At 40.3% G+C, this 20,779-nt stretch overlaps 1 protein-coding gene and 1 non-coding gene across 13 annotated transcripts in view; both read left to right on the top strand.

The window, feature by feature from the left end:
- The window catches only part of htt (huntingtin), a 62,312-nt gene that overhangs the window by 38,408 nt on the left and 3,125 nt on the right, over nucleotides 1-20,779 (top strand). For 6 of the 12 annotated variants that reach the window (XM_061829479.1, XM_061829487.1, XM_061829482.1 and 3 more), the window contains 41 exons: nucleotides 59-282; nucleotides 354-480; nucleotides 574-698; nucleotides 762-872; nucleotides 990-1,067; nucleotides 1,360-1,583; nucleotides 1,680-1,758; nucleotides 1,864-2,025; nucleotides 2,100-2,155; nucleotides 2,286-2,434; nucleotides 2,532-2,668; nucleotides 2,760-2,876; nucleotides 3,579-3,701; nucleotides 3,764-4,023; nucleotides 6,609-6,751; nucleotides 6,835-7,063; nucleotides 7,718-7,859; nucleotides 7,941-8,120; nucleotides 8,311-8,487; nucleotides 8,609-8,685; nucleotides 11,038-11,173; nucleotides 11,254-11,376; nucleotides 11,507-11,714; nucleotides 11,848-11,993; nucleotides 12,069-12,246; nucleotides 12,350-12,445; nucleotides 12,539-12,723; nucleotides 12,800-12,926; nucleotides 13,034-13,137; nucleotides 13,325-13,479; nucleotides 13,555-13,694; nucleotides 13,776-13,861; nucleotides 13,934-14,064; nucleotides 14,151-14,283; nucleotides 14,386-14,541; nucleotides 15,840-16,030; nucleotides 16,146-16,260; nucleotides 16,577-16,790; nucleotides 19,491-19,710; nucleotides 20,268-20,430; nucleotides 20,558-20,718. In XM_061829479.1, coding sequence (XP_061685463.1) covers nucleotides 59-282; nucleotides 354-480; nucleotides 574-698; nucleotides 762-872; nucleotides 990-1,067; nucleotides 1,360-1,583; nucleotides 1,680-1,758; nucleotides 1,864-2,025; nucleotides 2,100-2,155; nucleotides 2,286-2,434; nucleotides 2,532-2,668; nucleotides 2,760-2,876; nucleotides 3,579-3,701; nucleotides 3,764-4,023; nucleotides 6,609-6,751; nucleotides 6,835-7,063; nucleotides 7,718-7,859; nucleotides 7,941-8,120; nucleotides 8,311-8,487; nucleotides 8,609-8,685; nucleotides 11,038-11,173; nucleotides 11,254-11,376; nucleotides 11,507-11,714; nucleotides 11,848-11,993; nucleotides 12,069-12,246; nucleotides 12,350-12,445; nucleotides 12,539-12,723; nucleotides 12,800-12,926; nucleotides 13,034-13,137; nucleotides 13,325-13,479; nucleotides 13,555-13,694; nucleotides 13,776-13,861; nucleotides 13,934-14,064; nucleotides 14,151-14,283; nucleotides 14,386-14,541; nucleotides 15,840-16,030; nucleotides 16,146-16,260; nucleotides 16,577-16,790; nucleotides 19,491-19,710; nucleotides 20,268-20,430; nucleotides 20,558-20,718 — 6,088 coding nt within the window. The remainder of the gene's footprint in view (nucleotides 1-58; nucleotides 283-353; nucleotides 481-573; nucleotides 699-761; nucleotides 873-989; nucleotides 1,068-1,359; nucleotides 1,584-1,679; nucleotides 1,759-1,863; nucleotides 2,026-2,099; nucleotides 2,156-2,285; nucleotides 2,435-2,531; nucleotides 2,669-2,759; nucleotides 2,877-3,578; nucleotides 3,702-3,763; nucleotides 4,024-6,608; nucleotides 6,752-6,834; nucleotides 7,064-7,717; nucleotides 7,860-7,940; nucleotides 8,121-8,310; nucleotides 8,488-8,608; nucleotides 8,686-11,037; nucleotides 11,174-11,253; nucleotides 11,377-11,506; nucleotides 11,715-11,847; nucleotides 11,994-12,068; nucleotides 12,247-12,349; nucleotides 12,446-12,538; nucleotides 12,724-12,799; nucleotides 12,927-13,033; nucleotides 13,138-13,324; nucleotides 13,480-13,554; nucleotides 13,695-13,775; nucleotides 13,862-13,933; nucleotides 14,065-14,150; nucleotides 14,284-14,385; nucleotides 14,542-15,839; nucleotides 16,031-16,145; nucleotides 16,261-16,576; nucleotides 16,791-19,490; nucleotides 19,711-20,267; nucleotides 20,431-20,557; nucleotides 20,719-20,779) is intronic. The other 6 variants (XM_061829481.1, XM_061829483.1, XM_061829486.1 and 3 more) reach the window with 3 other exon arrangements.
- Nucleotides 1,109-1,238, top strand: LOC133506815 (small Cajal body-specific RNA 14). The gene has a single exon (XR_009796636.1). It is a non-coding gene; the product is annotated as a small Cajal body-specific RNA 14 (non-coding RNA).

A 20,779-nucleotide genomic window follows, 5' to 3' on the forward strand; every position in this document is an offset into this window, starting at 1 on the left:
ATCAGAACTTGTCTACTCAAGGATGATTTAAATCATATGTAATTCACCTTGGTTTAAGCGGTGGCGCCAAAATGCATGCGCAACCCATGGGCCGGAGAGGAAGAAGGTAGCAGTGGCAGCTCTTATCCTAGTGGAGGACCAAATAAAATGGATGAACCCTGGGCAGCATTGTCAGAGCGCTCCCTAGTGACAATGGTGGACCAGATGTTTTCCCACCTCCTGAAGGTCCTCAACATCTGTGCGCATGTGTTGGATGACACTTCCCCAGGACCAGCAGTTAAGGTTGAATTTTTGTCACTATCGATAACTACTCTGTATTTGAATGAATTGCTTTACACTACCTCTTTCTGCAGGCCACACTGCCCTCCCTTACCAACACACCCTCACTGAGTCCCATTCGCAGGAAGGGCAAAGAGAAGGAGGCTGTTGATCCCAATTCTGTACCCTTGAGTCCAAAGAAAAGCAATGAGATCAATGCAGGTATATAACAAACAGCCCAGGAAAGGATACGCCTCCCCCTCCAAGCACTGTAACGCTGCTTTTTATTTTTATTTTTTGTGGTGGGGGTTGCAGGCAGAGTCGGTGACAGCACAAGTGGAACAGTAGTAAACAAGTTGAACACACCTGGCAGCTTCTACCACCTGCCAACCTACCTCAAGCTCTATGATGTCCTCAAAGCAACTCATGCCAACTATAAGGTACATATTCAGAATTACTCACAGATATACCAGAAACATGACTGTTTGGAATGTTTCTCCTAGGTGACATTGGACCTTCATTGCAGCCACGAGAAGTTTGGGGGTTTACTTCGTGCTGCCTTAGATGTTCTGTCTCAGCTGCTTGAGCTAGCCACACTTCATGATATCAGCAAAGTATTTTTATTTTCTTCCTGTTCAGTTTGAATTAAAGAAGCTGACCTGATTTGTAAATTTCTGAACTCTTCAATAAAATGTCAGATTAACGTTCCCCTCCTCATCCTCCTTATGCAGTGTGTAGAGGAAATTTTGGGCTTTCTCAAATCTTGCTTCTCCCGAGAACCTACCATGGCTACAGTTTGTGTTCAGCAGGTCAGTACTCGGTGAAGGTCTGCTTGTTTGTTTTGCATTGTGTGGAAGTCTTCATAAGGTGGCACCACTGAGCAGTGTGTTGCCACCAAGGACGCCACACAGAGTAAGTCTGGATCCTGCCGACAGGGCCTGTAAAGTCGTTGGTTTCCCTGTGCGATGGTTCCATACATTCTATAATTTAGTTTTAAATAAGTGAAACATTATTAGAATAACTTTGAAATTAAATTGCTGATAAAACCCATTGTCCAAACATATTTTTATTCCTTGCTGTATGTAATATGTTCTCCTTCAGTTGTTGAAGACACTGTTTGGAACCAACTTGGCATCTCAGTATGAGGGCATCCTGAGTGGGCCCAGCCGTGCCCAGGGGAAGGTGCTCCGTCTTGGCTCTTCTAACCTGAGACCAGGCCTGTACCACTACTGCTTCATGGCACCATACACACACTTCACCCAGGCTCTGGCTGATGCCAGTCTACGTAATATGGTACAGGCTGAGCAAGAGCAGGATGCCTCTGGGTGGGTTTAAACATATACAATTCAGGAAAAAAAAAAATTGGTCTCGGGCAAATCGAAAGAATCCCATTTATTTGTTGGTTCTTTGTCCCCTTCCAGATGGTTTGATGTGATGCAGAAAGCGTCAAACCAGCTTAGGTCTAACATTGCAAATGCAACACGCCACAGAAGCGACAAGGTACCTGTATTTCATGTTGCCCGAGACAGTGATCATGAAATATGTAGGATTGCAATACCCTATAGTTTATTTGAACAAAAAGCTATTCTGCTATCGTTTGCCCAGAATGCCATCCACAACCACATCCGTCTTTTTGAACCACTCGTGATTAAAGCTTTGAAGCAGTACACAACCAGCACATCTGTTGCTCTGCAAAGACAAGTTCTGGACCTTCTAGCCCAACTTGTGCAGCTCAGAGTCAACTACTGCCTGCTGGACTCTGATCAGGTTGAATGTTTTACACTAAAAGGTGCATCCAAAGTCTGGGATTATTCTTTCTCAACATTTTTTTTCTGTTTTAGGTGTTCATAGGGTTTGTTCTAAAACAGTTTGAATATATTGAAGTCGGACAGTTTCGGTAAGTTTGTCAAAATAAAAATGTATCCAGTGCATTTTGATGTACAGTACTGTTTGATATATGCTGAGGGAGAGGTTTTTAATGTAACAAAGATGTTTAACCAAGTGGATTACCGTTATGTTTCTCTTAGAGAGTCAGAGGCAGTTATACCAAACATCTTTTTCTTCCTGGTGTTGCTATCTTATGAACGCTACCATTCCAAGCAGATAATTGGTATCCCCAAAATCATCCAGCTGTGTGATGGCATAATGGCCAGTGGTAGGAAAGCTGTCACACATGGTAAGAGTTGCACACATGATGAAAGTTTTAAAGTACACAATGGGTGGAAAAAAATATTGGACAATTCTGATACGCGACTTCCTGTTTTTCTCTGAAGCTATCCCTGCCTTGCAGCCCATAGTTCATGACCTGTTTGTCTTGAGGGGCTCCAACAAGGCAGATGCAGGCAAAGAGTTAGATACACAGAAAGAAGTAGTGGTCTCTATGCTTCTCAGACTTGTGCAGTACCACCAGGTACGCAGTTTGCAAGAAAACACGAGCAAGTATTCTCAAGCTATCCAAACTAGCCCTTTCCTACATTTTATTTTTTCCATTTGTGGTGTAGGTTTTGGAGATGTTCATCCTTGTTCTGCAGCAGTGTCACAAAGAAAATGAAGACAAGTGGAAGAGGTTGTCTAGACAGATTGCAGATGTCATACTTCCCATGATTGCCAAGCAGCAGGTAACGCTTAGGCCCAGTACATACACAACGATAATTGGAAATTTTTCAGCCTAATTTTGCCCCTTATCTATGGGGGGAGGGACATGATTGCTTACCCATTTGCCCCTCTATGTTCTGTCTTATAAGGTTATCCTGTGTAAGATGTTTTAATAATGAATTTGTCCCAATAAAAGGCTCCACAGTCTAATAGTGTCAACAATCATAACGTATTCAATATTTCTGACAAATCATTTTGATGTGGGGGAAAACGATGACTCCTGAGTCACATTTTTTTTTTAATTGACGTGAAATAGAATGTAGCCAATCAAAGCACCCTGAGGGAGGAACAACTGAGCCATCTTAAATGTCACATTTAATTGTTTCCTTTTAATCAAATTTAAATACTAGACAGACAACACAAAAGGCTGTTTTAAATTTTTGATTTCTTAAGAAGAAAAATCCAAACTTATGTTGCCCAGTGTGAAAATGTGAATAACCTCTAAAACTAATAATTGGTTATTAAACCACCCTTAGCAGCAGCTACTGTAATCAAGCGTTTGCAATACTGTAATTTGCAATCAATCTCTTCTAACACTTTGGAGAAATTTTATACCAGGCCTGAAGCAACACAAAATCTGTTTGGAATGGGGACTGCATCAGCATAATAGGAAATCAGATGTGATTGTTGTTCCATCTGATGACATGTTGTGTGTCTTTCAACAGATGCATTTGGATTCTCCTGAGGCTTTGGGTGTTTTGAACACTCTTTTTGAGAGTGTAGCACCTTCCTCTCTTAGGCCTGTGGATATGCTGCTCAAGAGCATGTTTGTTGTCCCGAGTACAATGGTGAGAAGTCACAATTTGAGCATTGGTTTCCAGAACATTAATCCATACCACTATTCCTTCAGGCATCAGTGACTACAGTTCAACTGTGGGTCTCTGGTATCCTGGCAGTGCTTAGGGTACTTATCTCCCAGTCAACTGAGGACATTGTGTTATCACGAGTCCATGAGCTGTCCCTCTCACCACATCTACTTTCCTGCAACACAGTCCGGCACCTCTATCAAAAGAGCGGGTCTCCCAATGCCCCTCCCCCTTTCGATTCATTTGCGATTCAAGAACCTAATGGTGATTCACAAAAAGCCCTACCAGAGGAAACTTTTGCCAGGTTAGTGTGATAAAATATATGTACATATTTCTGGTACGGACTGACATGGGTGGGTTTTCGTCCAATATCGCTGAGTGTCTGTTACATTGAAGTACCCATATTACTAGACAATTTTATAGTATTTTATTTATTTATTTTGGGGGCGTGGGGTAAATTGCCCAGTACAGTACTAATTTGTGCCCTTCAAAAACATTGGAATGGCAAGGTCGGTTATTTTGTTTTTCTTGTATACTGAAGACATTAGGGTGTATATCAGACAAAAGTTCAGAATTTCAATTTTATTTCATGGTATATTTGCATCCAGATGAGTTAACTACGTAAAGAGCACCTTTTGTTTGAAGCCACCACTTTTCAAGTCAGCTAAACTAATTCTAAGTATGACTGATGGGTGTTTCTAGTTGCACAGTTGTTGCCTTTTAGATTGATTAATTGAGCATTAGATAATTATTGTTTTTGGCTTTGGATATCACCTGGTGACAACTGCATTTGCTGTTAAGCAAATGTGAAGACCAGAGAGCAGTCTATGGGAGAAAACCAAATGATTTTGAAGCAGAGAGAAGAGGGACAGTCGATCCAAGATAGTCGATCCAAACATTGGGCATAGCCAGTACAACAATTTGGAACGTCCTGCAAAAGAGAGAAACTACTGGTGTACTAATCAACAAACAACAAACAAGTGGGCCCAGGGTATAGACAGTATTTGGTGATTAAAAACATTGTGAGAATTCTAAAGACAACAGTCAGTGATGTCATTGCCAACCTCCACAGGACAGGGATGATGATCCCTGTCAATCCACTGTTCGAAGAAGACTTCAAGAGTAGAAATATCCAGGCTGTACCACAAGATGCAAATCACTGATAAGCAAAACGAATCAGAAGGCCAGATTAGATTTACAAAGAAGTACAGAGATGAGCCACAAAAGTTTTGGAACAAGGTTTTATGGACTGATGTGACCAAGACTTATTTTTACCACAGCATTGAGAGCCCCAAGTATGTATAAAGAAAGGATCTGCTTATGATCCAAAACACACAATGTCATCTGTGAAGCATGATTGAGGTAATGTCAACCTTGGGCTTGCATGTCTGCTTCTGGAACAGGCTTGCTACTCTTGTTTGATGTAACCTGCGATGGCAGCAGCAGAATGAATTCTGAAGTCTATAAAAAACATTTTGTCTGACAATTTTACAGAAAAATTCATCCAAATTAATTGGGAAAAGCTTCATTATGTAACAAGACCCAAAACACAGTTCCAACACAACAAAGGACGTCTTCGGGGAGGAAAGTGGAAGGTCTTAGCCTGACGAAGTCAATTACTGGACCTTAACCCAATAGAGCATTCATTTTACCACCTGAAGAGGCAACTGAGTGGCAAAATCACCAGAAACAAACACATTAAGAGTTTCCAATAAAGGCCTGGAAAAGTATTTCAAATGAAGATTATAACTGTCTTGTGAAGTTGATGGGTCAGAAGCTTGAATCAGAATCAGCTTTATCGGCCAAGTGTGTAAAAATACACAAGGAATTTTTCTCCGGCAGTCGGTGCTGCACTGGTACGACATACAGAACAAGAACAACAAAGCGACAACAAATAATGAGACATTTCTATTTATAGGAACTATTCCTTGTAATAGTTGTGCAAGATGTAAAATCCTCATTTAGAACATGTAAGAGATAAGTGTCCCGACGTCCCACTTTGATTGATGCAGTTATGGCAAGAGTTATGCCACCAAATATTAAATGTTCTACTTCAAGTGAATTTAATAGTCTGTTACAATACTCCTGCTCTTTTCAAAAGTGGGCAGGTTCAAAGATAAGGTGCTTTGTCCTGAGTTAACAAATCTAGATGTAAATACCATGAAAAAAGCTAGAAATTGAGACTTGTCTCATTTGTCTTTTAATCTCAAACCTAGATGCCTTCAGTGTACAGCAAAAAAAAAAACAAAAACAAAGGAATTGAGTAATCCTAACCCTTCCAATAGTATTGACTGGGATGGTTAAAAAAAAAAAAATTGAAGTTTTAACATTTTATTTAAACTTGCCACGCTGTTGTCGTAGGTCTTGGTGAATTTGTTGGTGTGCAGTACTCAATTAAAAGTGAGTTGCTTTCCTGAGCTGTGAGGAATTATTGTGCTTCTTCATTTCTAATTTGTTGCCAAAGGCAAACGAATTGCTCGACAAAAAAAAAAAAAAGTTTCTGTACCAAAATAACATGTTCTGGACTCCAAAGACTTTTTTATACCCCCCCAATTCCTATGATTTAAGTACAATAGAGTCAGTCGTATCCCCTGCCACAGCGCCAGTAAACAACAACGACCAATTCTGGAATTAACAGACTTTCTCAGTGGGATTTTAAATGACAATTGGAAACTATTTCTGAACAAATTGTTCAGTCCCGACACTCAGTTTTAGCCAGTATCTGTTATATCAGGGTTAGTTTTATCCAGGTTCCACTGTACATTTTTAAAATTAATAATAGATAATAGACTCTACATAGAGTATACAACCCTATGGATGCAGTAGTATTTTGTTCTTTGTTTGCACTTGGCTAATTTTAGTTTTATCTTGGTTTCACCTTTGCCTTAGATTTTTGCTCCAAATTGTTGGAGTGTTGCTGGATGAAATTTCCTGCAAACAGGTTAAAGTGGACATTACTGACCAACAACACACTTTCTATTGCCAGCAGCTGGGGACACTTCTCATGTGTTTAATACACATTTTCAAAAGTGGTAAGTTTTTATCAAATTTAAATAATGACAAGCTGCACCTTATAGCCTTCCCCATTGCTTTTTTTTTTTTTTTTTTTATCCAGGTATGTTTCGCAGGATCACAGCTGCAGCCAGCTTCCTCTTAAAAGGTGAGGGTGCCAGTGGTGAGAATGACTTGGAGACTGGCCTTTACTACCATTTAGTGACCTTGAACAGCATGGTTCAGGGCCTGATCACCACCCACCCCTCCCTGGTACTGCTCTGGTGCCAAGTCCTCCTCCTCATCAACTATACAAACTACTCCTGGTGGGCTGAAGTTCACCAGACACCGAGGTAAGAACAGTGTGGACAATAGTCAGTATTTGAAGTTAGTGGGTTCTACATTTAGATTTTGTGCAAATGAGCGTAAATAGTGCACATCTTTCTGTTTGTGTGAGTGCAAGACTCGCTGTGCATTTGTGCCTATCCGGTAAGTCTGGTCAGTGCCAAGATGGGCGATGGTGGCCTGTGAGGGTCTGTCCTTTGGCTTCCACCTGTAGCCTATGACAGTTAATTCACTTTAGGCCTCCATTTTCAATTGTTTTTTCGTGAAAGCTCAAGACTCTCTGCACAATGGGAGAACTATCTGTGGCAAGTTGAGCTTTGTCAACGCTGTAATGTGCTCTTGGCACATGTTCAGCACTTACCTTCAAACATTTAATGTACTTTGAAACAAAACAGATTTTTGTTTAGGGGGTCTCGAAATACACCGGCTGCAAGATTACGACAACTGGGTGTAACCCACTTTCTTACAAAGGTACGCCATGTGCCGCACTGGATTTGCGCTGGTCCGGAAAATAAAGCCCAGTGTATTTATTTTTCAGAATAAACATCATGGTACCTAATAAATGTAATATGCAGTATGTGCAAATAAGACTTGTTTATTTAGCAGGTTTTTTTAATGGACATGAACTTTTATTTCCCCTCCATATCTTGGCTTTCTATCAGGCGAAATAGCCGATCATGCACAAAACTACTCAGTCCGCACTCCTCAGAAGATAATGAAGAGGAGTCTCCTGTGTCCCTGTTCACCATGATCAACAGAGAGATAGTCTGCAGGGGAGCCCTCATTCTCTTCTGTGATTACGTGGTGAGCAGAACATTACACTGTCACAATTCTTAGACTAATGCTATTTACTCCTGCATTGTATTTACACATTTTTTTTTCAAGTGTCAGAACCTGCACGACTCAGAGCATCTTACGTGGCTGATAGTTAATCATGTGAGTGACCTCATCAGCCTCTCCCATGAGCCACCTGTGCAGGATTTCATCAGTGCTGTGCACCGAAATTCAGCTGCCAGCGGTCTCTTCATCCAGGCTATTCAGTCCCGCTGTGACAACCTGACAAATGTAAGCACTTTGATCTGTGCTACTTATGTATTCAGGCTGCCTATGATTACTAAGTATTGATGGACTAGTCATAGTTTGTCTTATAGTGATCACCATGTTAAAAAAAAGTCATTTAATCGGTATTGTTAACCGTATTGAACCTTTTATCGACGTATTTTTAAAAATGTTTTCTCTTTGTGTTTTTGTGCAGCCTACCATGTTGAAGAAGACTCTGCAATGTTTAGAAGGTATCCACCTCAGCCAGTCTGGCTCTCTGCTAATGCTATATGTGGACAAGCTGCTCAGCACACCCTTCAGGGTTTTGGCCCGCATGGTGGACACACTGGCATGTCGCAGGGTGGAGATGCTGTTGGCTGAAACGTTACAGGTTCTTATTACGTGACTATTTTTTCATAAAAACGTAAAAAACTGTTTGTGGCACTGAAAACATTACCTATAAATATTTTGTTGTCGTATTGTTGTTTTAAATGAACTTATTTACTCTCCAGAACAGTATCGCCCAGCTGCCTGTTGAGGAACTGGACAGAATCCAGGAATATCTCCAGATCAGTAACCTGGCTCAAAGGTAATGCCCTCTTGCGGTACAGTAAGGAGGGGAAAGGAACTAATCCCTCCTGTAACTAGTAAAAAAATTTAAATTTGCATTTCACTAGAGATGAACTGAAAATGCTTGTATATGCACATGAAGACTCTCTTGAAGGCGAAACTTAACTCCTCCTCGACATACAAAGATTGTCTCATTAGTTAGTGTATGGAATGTCTGATTTCTAACGCTAATTATCTTATCTAGATGAATATATAATATGATATATGTTCAAGTATAGCATAAAATGCATAACCTTTTCAATGTTTTTACCCAAAAATATTTTTATGAATTAAAGTCCGTGAACTTTGACCTGGTTTCCCGTGTCTGAAAAATGCGTGTGGCTGACCTCTGATTTCAGATTCTTCATAAAAAACGCTATAATATTAGCAAAAAGGTCCATTGAGGACCTTCCATACACTTTAGGATGTATCACTTGAACATGCTTCATTGACACCGATCTACTACTTTCCTATTAAGACGGTTTTTGTATCATCTTTTGGCATCATAAAACTAATCTATTTACAGGCATTTTTCAAATGCAAACACCCTCAGCATTTAGGGCACAAAAAAACAAATGCAAATAAAAATAATGCAAATAATAAAAAAAAAAAACTGAATATGAGAGGTTTGCTACACATAGCAATTACTTATGGCAGTTATGGTGCTGTGAAAAAGTATTGGCCCTTTTTAAATGGAACAATTTTGCATAGTTTCCCCATTTCAAGATCTTCAATCAGTAATATCAGACAAATATAAACCATGCAAACTTAAAGTGGTATGTTTAAATGTTTTGATTTATTCAGGAACAACTTTAAGCCTAAAAACATTCAAAGTTACCTGGGCCTGTGGAAAAATTAATGCCCCCTAAACCTAACAACTAGTTGAGCCATTCTTACGGCAGCAACTGAAATCAAGCGTCTTCTATCACCAGCAATGAGTCTTCGACATCGCCGTGTAGATATTTTGGACCACTGTCCCTTGCAGAAGGATTTTAATTCTGAAATAAATGGAGGGTTTTGGAGCATCAACAGCGTGGATGTTGACTAGGCTTCTCCAAAACCTTCATTTTGTTGATCAAGCCATTCAGATGTTGAGTTTCTGCTGTGTTTTGGATCACTATCCTGCTGCTGAACCTGAGTGAACAACTCATGCATTTCAACTTGAGGTCACAAACTGATGGCTGAACATTCTCCTTCAGGATTTTTTGTTGAAGAGCAGAATTAATGGTTGCATCCATCACAGCAAGTTGTCCAGTTTTTCAAAGAGCAGGGCAGCCAAAGACTGTCACACTGCCACTACCCATGTTCGACTGTTGGTATGATCTTTTTCTGAAATGTATTACATTTATGCAAGATGTAATGAAATTAATACCTTCCAAAGAGCTCAGCTTTCATTTCATCATGTCAGTCCATATATTTTCCCAAATGTCTTGGGAATCATTGGTTTTTTTGGTTTTGCAGAAGTAAGACAACCCTGTATGTTCTTTTTGGTCAGCTGCCTTGAAACTCTGCTATGGATGACATTTTTGCCCAGACTCTTTCTTATTGTTGTGTCATGAACACTGGCCTTAAGTGAGGCAAGGGAGGCTTGCAGTTCTTTAGAAATTTTCCCAAGTTACTATGTGGCCTCCTGAATGAGTCGTTGCTATTCCCATGGGGTAGTCTTTGTAGGCTGCACACTCCTGTGAAGGTTCACCATGTTTCCATATTTTCCAGGATAATGGCTTTCCCTATGGTTTGCTGGAATCCTAAAGCTTTAGAAGTCTCTTTTGTAACCTTTTCCAGACTGATAGATGTCAATTACTTTATTTTTTTACTGTTGTAGGATTTCTTTGGCCCGTCATTTTGTTGTAGGTTTTTTTTCCCCTCATCTTTTATTCAGCTTGAATTGTCGGGACAAATTATTTTTAAGTGATTTCTTGATTGAACAGGTCTGTAGGTAATCGGGGTTGGTTGTGATGAGTGACAACCAAAAATTGTGACTAGCTGCAATTAACTCCTGATTTAACAAGGGGTTTACTTTTTCCACACAGGACCTTATAACTTTGGATCTTTTTCCCCCCTTAAGAAATGAAATCATTTAAAAAGAGCATTTTAATTTCATGTGGGTTATGCTTGTCTATTTAAACTCGTTTGATCTTAAAGTAGGTAACGTATGATAAAATACAAGAATTTTGGAAGGGGGCCAGTACTTTACACTGTACATTATAGCGCAAGACATTACATTTAAATACACATTAATTGGTCTTGTTTGCAGGTTCTGGGTCATGAGCAAAGAAGATAAGTCTGCAACACTCAATTTCATAATGGTGTTCTTGTTTCCCTATCACAGGCATCAAAGGTTTTATTCCCTGCTGGATAGGTTCCGCGCCACTGTTGCTGAAACTAGTAGCCCACCACCTCCAGTGACATCACACCCCTTAGATGGGGATCCACCCCCTGCCCCTGAACTGGTCAATGCAGATAAGGTGTGGATATGAATTGAGCTTTATCAGCTTCACAAAGGCAAAAATACTGTGTGTAGAAAATATGTATACGTTTTTGCTAGGAGTGGTATGTGACCCTGGTGAAATCTCAGTGTTGTCTTCGTGGAGATGTGTCTCTGTTCGAGATAACTGAACTCCTCACAAAGCTACCGGCCCCTGATCTTTTTAGCATTATGAGATGTGAGGTAAGTGTGCAGCATACACATTACTTACCAAGTATTTTATTTTTTAGCATAGTTTCAGTATTTGCATAGCCCTTGGCTATTTTTCCCTGCCAATTTTTAAAAAACACATGTATTCCCTCTGTAATGACAGACATTCAACCTAAGTCTGCTGTGCCCATGCCTAAGCATGGGTGTTCATCGGCTAACACGGGGTCAAGGGCCAGTCTTGTTGGAAACGGCATTGCAGGTGACGTTAGAACATCTTGTTGGGGTTACAGAGTCACTTCCTGCCCCACACCAGTCCTTCTTACCACCTTCCAAGCCACACTCTTATTGGATCCAACTGGCTGATGTGTATGGTAAGTGTGATGGATTCTAGCAGAGCACTTATCAAACTGACTGAAGTGAGTGAGGCTTATTTTGCAGTGCTTGACTCTATTTCAAAATATTGTAATATTAGCTTCAGATTTTCATGCCTTGGTATGCTTTCAGATGAGCCAGGTTTCTACTCCAAGGTTTTAGCCCTCTGCAGAGCTCTCTCCCAGTACCTCCTGTGTGTAAACCAGCTACCTTCTTATTTACGCATTCTCTGTGACAAAGAAGCTCTCATCACTACTTTCACCTGCACTGCCACTGAGGTTAGATAATAAATTTGCATCCAATTTGTTTACATCTACGTTGGGGTAAGTACTAATTTCTTCTCCATTGTTCAGGTGATAGTCTGGCGTCTGCTCCAGGATCAGCTACCCCTGAGTGTGGACCTTCAGTGGACTCTGTCTTGTCTCTGCCTGGCACTGCAGCAGACTTGCATCTGGAACAAACTGTCTACCACAGAGTACGCTACACACACGTGTTCCCTCATCTACTGCTTACGCCTCATTATGGTTGCTGGTAAGAAGACTAGTTTTTTTTTTTTTTTGTAGATTCCACTTATTGCTGTTCCATCTTTTTTTTTAGTGCTTCCTTTTTTTTGCATTCCTTTTTTGCATTTAAGTGGCTGTGAGCCCTGGAGACCAGCTTCTGATCTCCGAGAAGAAGAGGTTAGCAAGAGATGCTGAAGGAGATGAAGTGGATTCCCTACAAACAAAATGTGAGCATTCACTTAATTGAACTGAAGATTTCCTTTTCTTAGCAAATCCTAGGCAAGGCTGTGGGAAAATGTGAGTATCTTTTTTGGTTGCAGATGGGTGTGAGTGGCAAGCATGTGAAATTATGGCAGAGCTGGTGGAAGGCCTACAGAATGTTCTTTCCTTGGGCCATTACAAAAACAGTTTAATACCAACTTTTCTGACTCCAACCTTACGCAACATTGTGATCAGTATTGCCCGACTGCCACTGGTCAATAGCTTCACTCGAGTTCCTCCAATGGTCAGTTTTTATCCATTTGTGTGGTGGGGTGGAGAAATGTGTGAGAATAATAAACTCCTTGGTTTGAACTCTATAGGTTTGGAAACTGGGCTGGTCCCCACAGCCTCAGGGGGAGTCTGGTACAGCATTGCCTGAGATTCCTGTGGACTTTCTGCAGGAAAAGGATGTCTTCAGAGAGTTCCTGTACCGCATAAACATACTTGGTATGTAAAAACACACAATTGGGATCTGCATCTTATTTCAATATCCCTCATGTTGTCAAACATTTTTTTTAAATGAGAATTTATAGTTAATATTTTGACTGTCTAAGGCTGGAGTAGCAGGACTCAGTTTGAGGAGACCTGGGCCACTTTGCTTGGCGTGTTGGTCACCCAACCAATAACGATGGCTCAGGAGGAGGACACACAACAAGAGGTGCTAATTCTAATATAATTAAATTGCAAAAAGATATTCATCTTTTGCTTTATTTGCTTACGGATCCAAATGGTCCTTTTTATGTGGGCCATGTGTGTGTGTGTGTGTGTGTGTGTGTGTGTAATAGGTTCTAAAAAAATAAAAGCAAGCCTCTAATTCTGTGTTCTACATCTGATTGGCATTGTAGGAAGATTTAGAGCGTACCCAGTTGAATGTTTTAGCAGTGCAGGCCATCACCAGCCTGGTGTTGGGCGCAATGATGCTGCCCACAGCTGGCAACCCTGCTGTCAGCTGTTTGGAACAGCAGCCTCGTAATAAGAGTCTCAAGGCCTTGGAGACACGGTACATTATAAATTTTCTGTTTACACTGTTGCTGAATGCTTTGAGTATTCGACACTTTTTGTTTTTTATGGACAGATTTGGAAGGAAACTGGCAGTGATCCGGGGTGAAGTTGAGAGAGAAATACAAGCTCTTGTTTCCAAGAGAGACAACATTCATACACACCACTTCTATCATGCCTGGGACCCTGTGCCCTCTTTGTCTGCAACCTCTGCAGGTATTGAGCAAGACTGCAAGTAGGTAAAACATATGCCGTACTTATGTTCTGTTTGGAAATGATTGTGCGAAATTCTTTCAGCAGGGATGTTGATCAGTCATGAAAAGTTGCTGCTTCAGATCAACACGGAGCGTGAGATGGGAAATATGGATTATAAACTGGGACAGGTACAGGCCTTTTTAATAACATGTACTTAATTTATGAGCTATGATTGCACATTTTTTGTCACTTCTCTACAGGTGTCCATCCATTCAGTGTGGTTGGGAAATAACATCACTCCATTGAGGGAAGAAGAATGGGGTGAAGATGAAGACGATGAACCAGATATGCCATCGCACACCTCCCCACCTTTATCACCAATTAACTCTCGGTATTATAATTTTGGCTGAATATGGACTTTACCACTTTTGTCTTTTTACACTTTAAAACTGAGCCTACCACTGTATTTGTTTTCAGAAAACATCGTGCAGGGGTGGACATTCACTCATGCTCGCAGTTTCTTCTGGAGCTCTACAGCCAGTGGCTTATTCCAAGCTCTCCAAGTAACCGGAAGACTCCAACCATACTTGTCAGTGAAGTGGTCCGTTCGGTGAGCCCCAGTGCACACACTGACATTGTTAGAATCCCATTTATCCAATAACTTGTTTTACTGAACTGCTGCCATATACTCTTGTGTCATTGATTATGGCAGCTGCTGGCAGTGTCGGACCTATTCACAGAAAGGAACCAATTTGACATGATGTTCTCCACCCTTATGGAGCTGCAGAAGCTTCACCCACCAGAAGATGAGATTCTTAATCAGTACTTAGTGCCTGCCATCTGCAAGGCAGCTGCTGTGTTGGGCATGGTTAGCACACTGGTTTATTGTAATTGCAACGTGACAAGTGGCCACCATCTTTGTGTATTTTTCTAAAAATTGAATGAGAATTTCATACAACTTAAAAGTCCTCCATCTGAATAAATTAGTTGAAGTAAAATAATTGATGACTAAAGTAAATGACTGATTCAACCACCCATGCTGTTTATTTGTGGGATAATGTTCAATTCACGCCGCTTAGTTTGAGTTCCTTCAGGGCAAGTCTTGACACAGATATCAGGAGTCATTTGAGCTTACTAGTGGATATTTTCTACTGAAACTTGTCAGTTAATTGGAAGGAGCTCACTGAGTTGTAGACAAAATGCAAAGATTGAAATGTACATTATTTAAATTGACGCACACTTTACCTTTTCCTTGTATATACAACTGCAACATTTTTTTTACTTTTGTCCTCCATAGATGCAAATGAGTTATTTTACAATTTTTTTTTTATTGCCAGATGTTTTATTGCTTCAAAAACGTGATGTGATTCCATGGCATCAAAAATATTTGAAAAAGACGGTTTGTCTAATTTTACTTTCCTTCTTACTGAATCTATATCAGAACATTTACATCAATATTGAGTTGAAATGCAACCATAAAGAATCACTATTGAATTACAACCTAGAGAATTTAAATTGAATCGTGAGTTTCTTAAAAATGCCCAGCCCTGATTTGAACATCTTAGCTTCACTTTCGTTTAATGACAAAACAGACATCCCTTAAAAAATGGAAATCTTGACACTTTGTCAGTCAATGCTAATTAGGTTCTTTTATTAATGAGCACTGACGGCCAGGTCAGGGTGTAGTCCGCTGATCACCCGAAGTTAGCTGGGAAAGGCTCCAGCACTCCCGTGACCCTTGTTAGGATAAGCAACTTGGAAATGAATTGATGGACATCTTCAAAAGAAATAAGTTAAAAATCAAATTCAGCATGGCCAATTACATTAGTGTCTGAAATGTTGTATTCATATATTGAGAAATAATAAAGTTAAACTGTTTTACTTTAATTTCAAGGCATTTTTCAAGCACATTTTTTTATAGCCAATATAAATGCAAAAGTGCTCCCCATTAACCCTCCCCCTCAATTTCTCCAGAACCCTTCATGTGATTTTCAGAATTCTTGCTGCATTGTACTCTGATTAAAGTGACTATTCCTCCCAGAATTTGCATTTTGACAGATTTACATTTTTTTGGTGAAATCTTGTCATGTTGCTAATTGTTTTATCATTCTCATTATCTACAAATATTGTGTAGGAAAACCTTTAAAAAAATGTTTGTTCTTACAGGACAAAGTGATTGCAGAACCGGTTTGTCGCCTGTTAGATACAACCTTGCGTAGCACACACCTGCCCAGCCGGATGGGTGCTCTTCATGGGGTCCTGTATGTCCTGGAATGTGACCTTCTAGATGATACAGCAAAGCAGTTGATCCCTATTATCTCTGAGTACCTCCTGTCCAACCTAAGACCCATTGCTCAGTTAGTGTTGCAGTCTTTATTTAATGAATCATTTAGTGGCATCTGTGTAAATATGTTTGAGCAAGAAGATAGTGCAGCCATTTTTTCATAATTACTCTTCCTCTACATTTTACAGCTGTGTGCACTTGCATAACCAGCAGCATGTCCTAGTGATGTGTGCAGTTGCCTTCTACATGATGGAGAACTACCCTCTTGATGTGGGATCTGAGTTCATGGCTGCAGTTATACAGGTAAATCAAAGAACTTGTTATATGGCTTAAATTCTTGTGAAGTTTTCCTGTTTGAATAGATTCCGCCATTAACTTTAACCACTTTACTACTTGGTTGGACCTGTGGTGTGGTCCCTAACCTTGTTGCATATGGCTGCATTCTGATAACTTACTTACTCATATTTTGCTCAATAAAAACAGAATTTTCAACAGATCAGAATAGAAATTGTCGATCATCAAAATCTCAGTCGTTACTTTATTTCAATGATATTCCAACCCTTCTTTCCTGCATGTAAAAAAAAATATATATATATATATATATATATATTATGTATAGGTGTGCAGTGTGATGGTGTCTGCCAGCGAGGACTCCACACCTTCTGTAATCTATCACTGTGTCCTCCGGGGTCTGGAGCGTCTCTTGCTCTCTGAACAGCTGTCTCGTGTGGAAGGGGAAGCGCTGGTTAAGCTGAGTGTCGATAGAGTGAACATGCCGTCGCCTCACAGAGCCATGGCCGCCTTGGGGCTCATGCTCACCTGCATGTACACTGGTAAGCATTGCTCTAAGACTGTATTTTAATTGCAGATCCATGTGTCCACGTCTGGTTTAGTATCCATGTCTTTTTCTAAAGCCATATTAAATGTTCAAGTTATGCATCGAGTATTACTGTACCCGCTGAAAACCAAACACTCATTAACAAACACCCAAATTGCATGTTAACTACTCAACCAAGGCTCAACACTGGGCAGCAACAACATAGGAACTCTTTAGTTGTCCTGGACTTATTTTCTCCGTCATGAGTTTAAATGAAATTATCCCTGGCATGCGATACACTGACTGCCATCAACTGCGAATACTTTGATTAATGATTAATACTAATTTCAAATCTATTCAACCACATTTAGATAATTTGAATATGATGATTTTTAATTTAGATGTACAACACTTTTGTGATTGATCAAACACAGGGGTAGAGAGTATGTCACCAGCAATAGACGTGTTTCACTGATGTGCACGCATTGATGGGATAGATTTGATCTAAGATGCATTTGCATTGGCAGATATGATACATAATGAATAAAAATCAAAATAAAAAGATAAAAATCAACATGTATTTGGTAATGACCTTGTTTCGATGTGTGTCCTGTTTCAAGCTCTTATCCTCCTTTTTGCACTGCTATGTAACACATCTGAACACTCGAGCAAAAATATATGAATTGTCACATGAAGCTTGTCATGTAAATCCAACTAAATGTACAACGCAAACTGGATGCTTCGTACTGGCTACTCGCTTTTCCAAAAGACACCAAATTCACTACACTTCTATTTTAAAGACATCATGTCTTTTTCATGTTTTTTTCCCCAAATGTTTGAAGACTTAAAATGCCAAAGGACTTGAGAACAATTTAGTATTGAATTTTAGCTGGGATAGGCTCCAGCAGTCCTGCAACCCTTGTGAGGATATGTGGCCTGGACAATGGACATAGACTACATTTGGGTTTCAGATCAAAAAAGCAATATGAGACAAAGGTTCAGAATTCCAGATTTTATTTCATGGTATTTGCATCTAGATGTGTTCAACAAATCAGGACAGAGCACATTTCCTTTGCAGCCACCCGCTTTTCAAGTGAGTCAAAATATTGTAACAGACATTATTAAATGAACTTAATGTAACATTTATGATGTGGTGGCATAATCATTTAAGCCTGTGACCCATTGAGTTCATCAGAATGTTGCATTCATTAATTGAAATGTTTTTCGGGGCTTGACTCCACTCTCTTTGAGGTTTTTTTTTTTTTTTGCCTCCCCCACATTATTCAACCTGTAGTTGACTTGGAGGTAAGCTCCATTTTTGATGATTGGGGGGGGAGGTTGTCAACGTAGCAACTGCTGTCCATCCATTTTCTCGAGGACTTATCCCCATTAGGTTTACGGATCTGCTGGAGCCTATCCTAATTAACTCAAGGCAAGAGCCACAGTACACCTTGAACTGGTTACCAGGCAATCACAGGGCACATAAAACAATCATTCGCACTCGCGGTCACTCCTATGAGCAATTTAATCTTCAATCAACCTACCGTGCATGTTTTTTGGCATGTGGGAAGAAACTGGAGTACCTGAAGAAACCCCATCCCACTACAGGGAGAGCATGCAAACTCCACTTAACTAAGGCCGGATTTGAACCTGAGTCCCCAAAACTTTCAGCTATATATGCTAACCAGTCTTCCACCATGTTCCCATTACAGCAGGGGTCACCAACGCGGTGCCTGCTGGCACATGGTTGCTCACGAGGACCATTTAAGGCGGCGCGAGCCATTTTCTAAAAGAAGCACACATCACAAATTATGTGTTTTAAATTTGAATCTGATTTGCTCACAGTGATAACATTTTTAAAATAATGTCCTATAATATATAAAATTTAAAAAATAATTTGTCTAATTAACTCTGATTCTGAAGTTTGCGTCAAACAGGTCATGTAGTCCTTCATACGATCGATTCTCACGAAGTAGCCCTCAGTCTCAAAAAGGTTGGTGACCCCTGCATTATAGTCTAGTCTGGATAAAGAGTTGCTCTATAAAGTTTGCATACCTAAATTTAAATAGCTATAGACTTATTGCATGCAGGTTTTCTTGTGCTCTGAGTTTTGGATTTCAAGCTACTTGAAATCTTAGAGATACAAATTTTTGTATGACTTAAGCAGTTCTCATTTCCACCTGTTTACCTTCCTTTAGTCATTCTTGCTTGAGAACCACGGTGCCTTTAGCCATATACTGTATAATAACATGAAAACCCTGTTGGCTTCCTGCATGCAGTATGTGTCCAAAAGGGTTCCTTTTTTGTAGCCTACCTCTAACCCCTACTCGTCACTTACTAACCATCAATACTTAGATTTGTTCTCTGGCCAAGGAGCACCTCGTTTCAGGTGTTGTTACAGTTAGTTATCGAGTGGATGCTAGATAACATTTTAATGACCTACACTGTCCGTCCTCTAAAATAAGCCAAGTGTATTAGGCCCACAGGAGGCTAATGTAGAATGCAATGTTCTTAGGATATGTAGAATTGTATACTGTATTTCTGAATTATTGAAGCAGTATTCATTACAGCCTTAGAATACAAAATGAATTAAAGTCACCTCCCAGAATTTCACCATTTTGTCTTTCAACTAAATTTACATTTAACAAACCATGTCCCTACTCTAACCTTTCACATACTGGTTTAACCGGTGCCATCCTCCCTGTCATCCTCCCAGCGGTGCTTGCGTCCGGTTCAGAAGTCACAGGGGTTAGAGGTCAGGTTGACTCTGGCTCTGCTGTAACGGAGGCGGTGGGGGTCACGGCGGGTCATGTTGGTTTCTCCTCAGGCAAGGAGAAAGCCAGCCCCGCTAATCGCCCTGCACACCCGGACCCTCAGGCCCCAGACAGCGAGTCGATCATTGTTGCCATGGAGAGAGTCTCTGTGCTCTTTGACAGGTAGACACATTCTGACACACAAGCGCATTTACAGATGAATCTCACAAAAGTTAACATTTCACCTAAACATGGTATGAAGCTCATTTTTATCCCAGGCCATATTGTAGTTATGGTTTCCCTCTGAGAACTGTTTTTTTCTGCGAAACCATATAATTGTTGAATCAAAGTATTTCATATACATAGAAAAATAATACATGGATATTTTTAATAGTTGTTTCACGTGTTCAAATTTTTTGAAGAGGCTTGGAAACAAAATACCTGCAAAATCCCAATGATATTTAAAAGTGAAGACTATTTGCAGTTTTGGTCAGGCTTTTGCCAAGAAACATGGCATAGACTCACAATTTGCTCTAATGGGCTAGATGAAATAATGTGGCTGGCGGGATCTCGTCCCCAAGATTGAAGTTTGACACCAATAGACATTTGATCTCCTAGGTTTTGTTTTTCATGGGTGCCGCTGCTAACCAAACCATTTATTTGTTGAGCGCAAAGGTTGAATGAATGAATGAAATTGGATGTGATCCCTCATCTCTTTTTTGGAATTCTCCTGTTTGCAGGATCCGAAAAGGTTTGCCCAGTGAGGCTCGAGTCGTATCGAGGATTCTTCCACAGTTCCTAGATGATTTCTTTCCACCCCAAGATGTCATGAACAAGGTCATCGGAGAGTTCCTCTCCAACCAGCAGCCCTACCCGCAATTCATGGCCACAGTCGTTTACAAGGTTGTTCTAAGGAACACCAAAGATTTCTCCCCATCAATCTTTGAATTGAATTTGTGCCAAAACAGAATAAGAATGTCTAATCTGTTTACAAATCCTGCTCAAGTCATTACTGGCTATCCGTTTCCAGGTTTTCCAGACACTCCATGCTACAGGCCAGTCATCGATGGTGCGAGACTGGGTGCTGCTCTCCTTGTCAAACTTCACACAGAGGACACCTGTGGCCATGGCTATGTGGAGCCTTTCCTGCTTCTTTGTCTCGGCTTCCACCTCGCAGTGGATCTCAGCCTTGTATCCTTAATTGCAGTCAAATACTTTGCAATGTCCACACAAATATTGCTTTTTAAAAATT

Source organism: Syngnathoides biaculeatus, chromosome 9, assembly GCF_019802595.1.
Source record: "Syngnathoides biaculeatus isolate LvHL_M chromosome 9, ASM1980259v1, whole genome shotgun sequence".
In the NCBI taxonomy this organism is placed as follows: domain Eukaryota; kingdom Metazoa; phylum Chordata; class Actinopteri; order Syngnathiformes; family Syngnathidae; genus Syngnathoides; species Syngnathoides biaculeatus.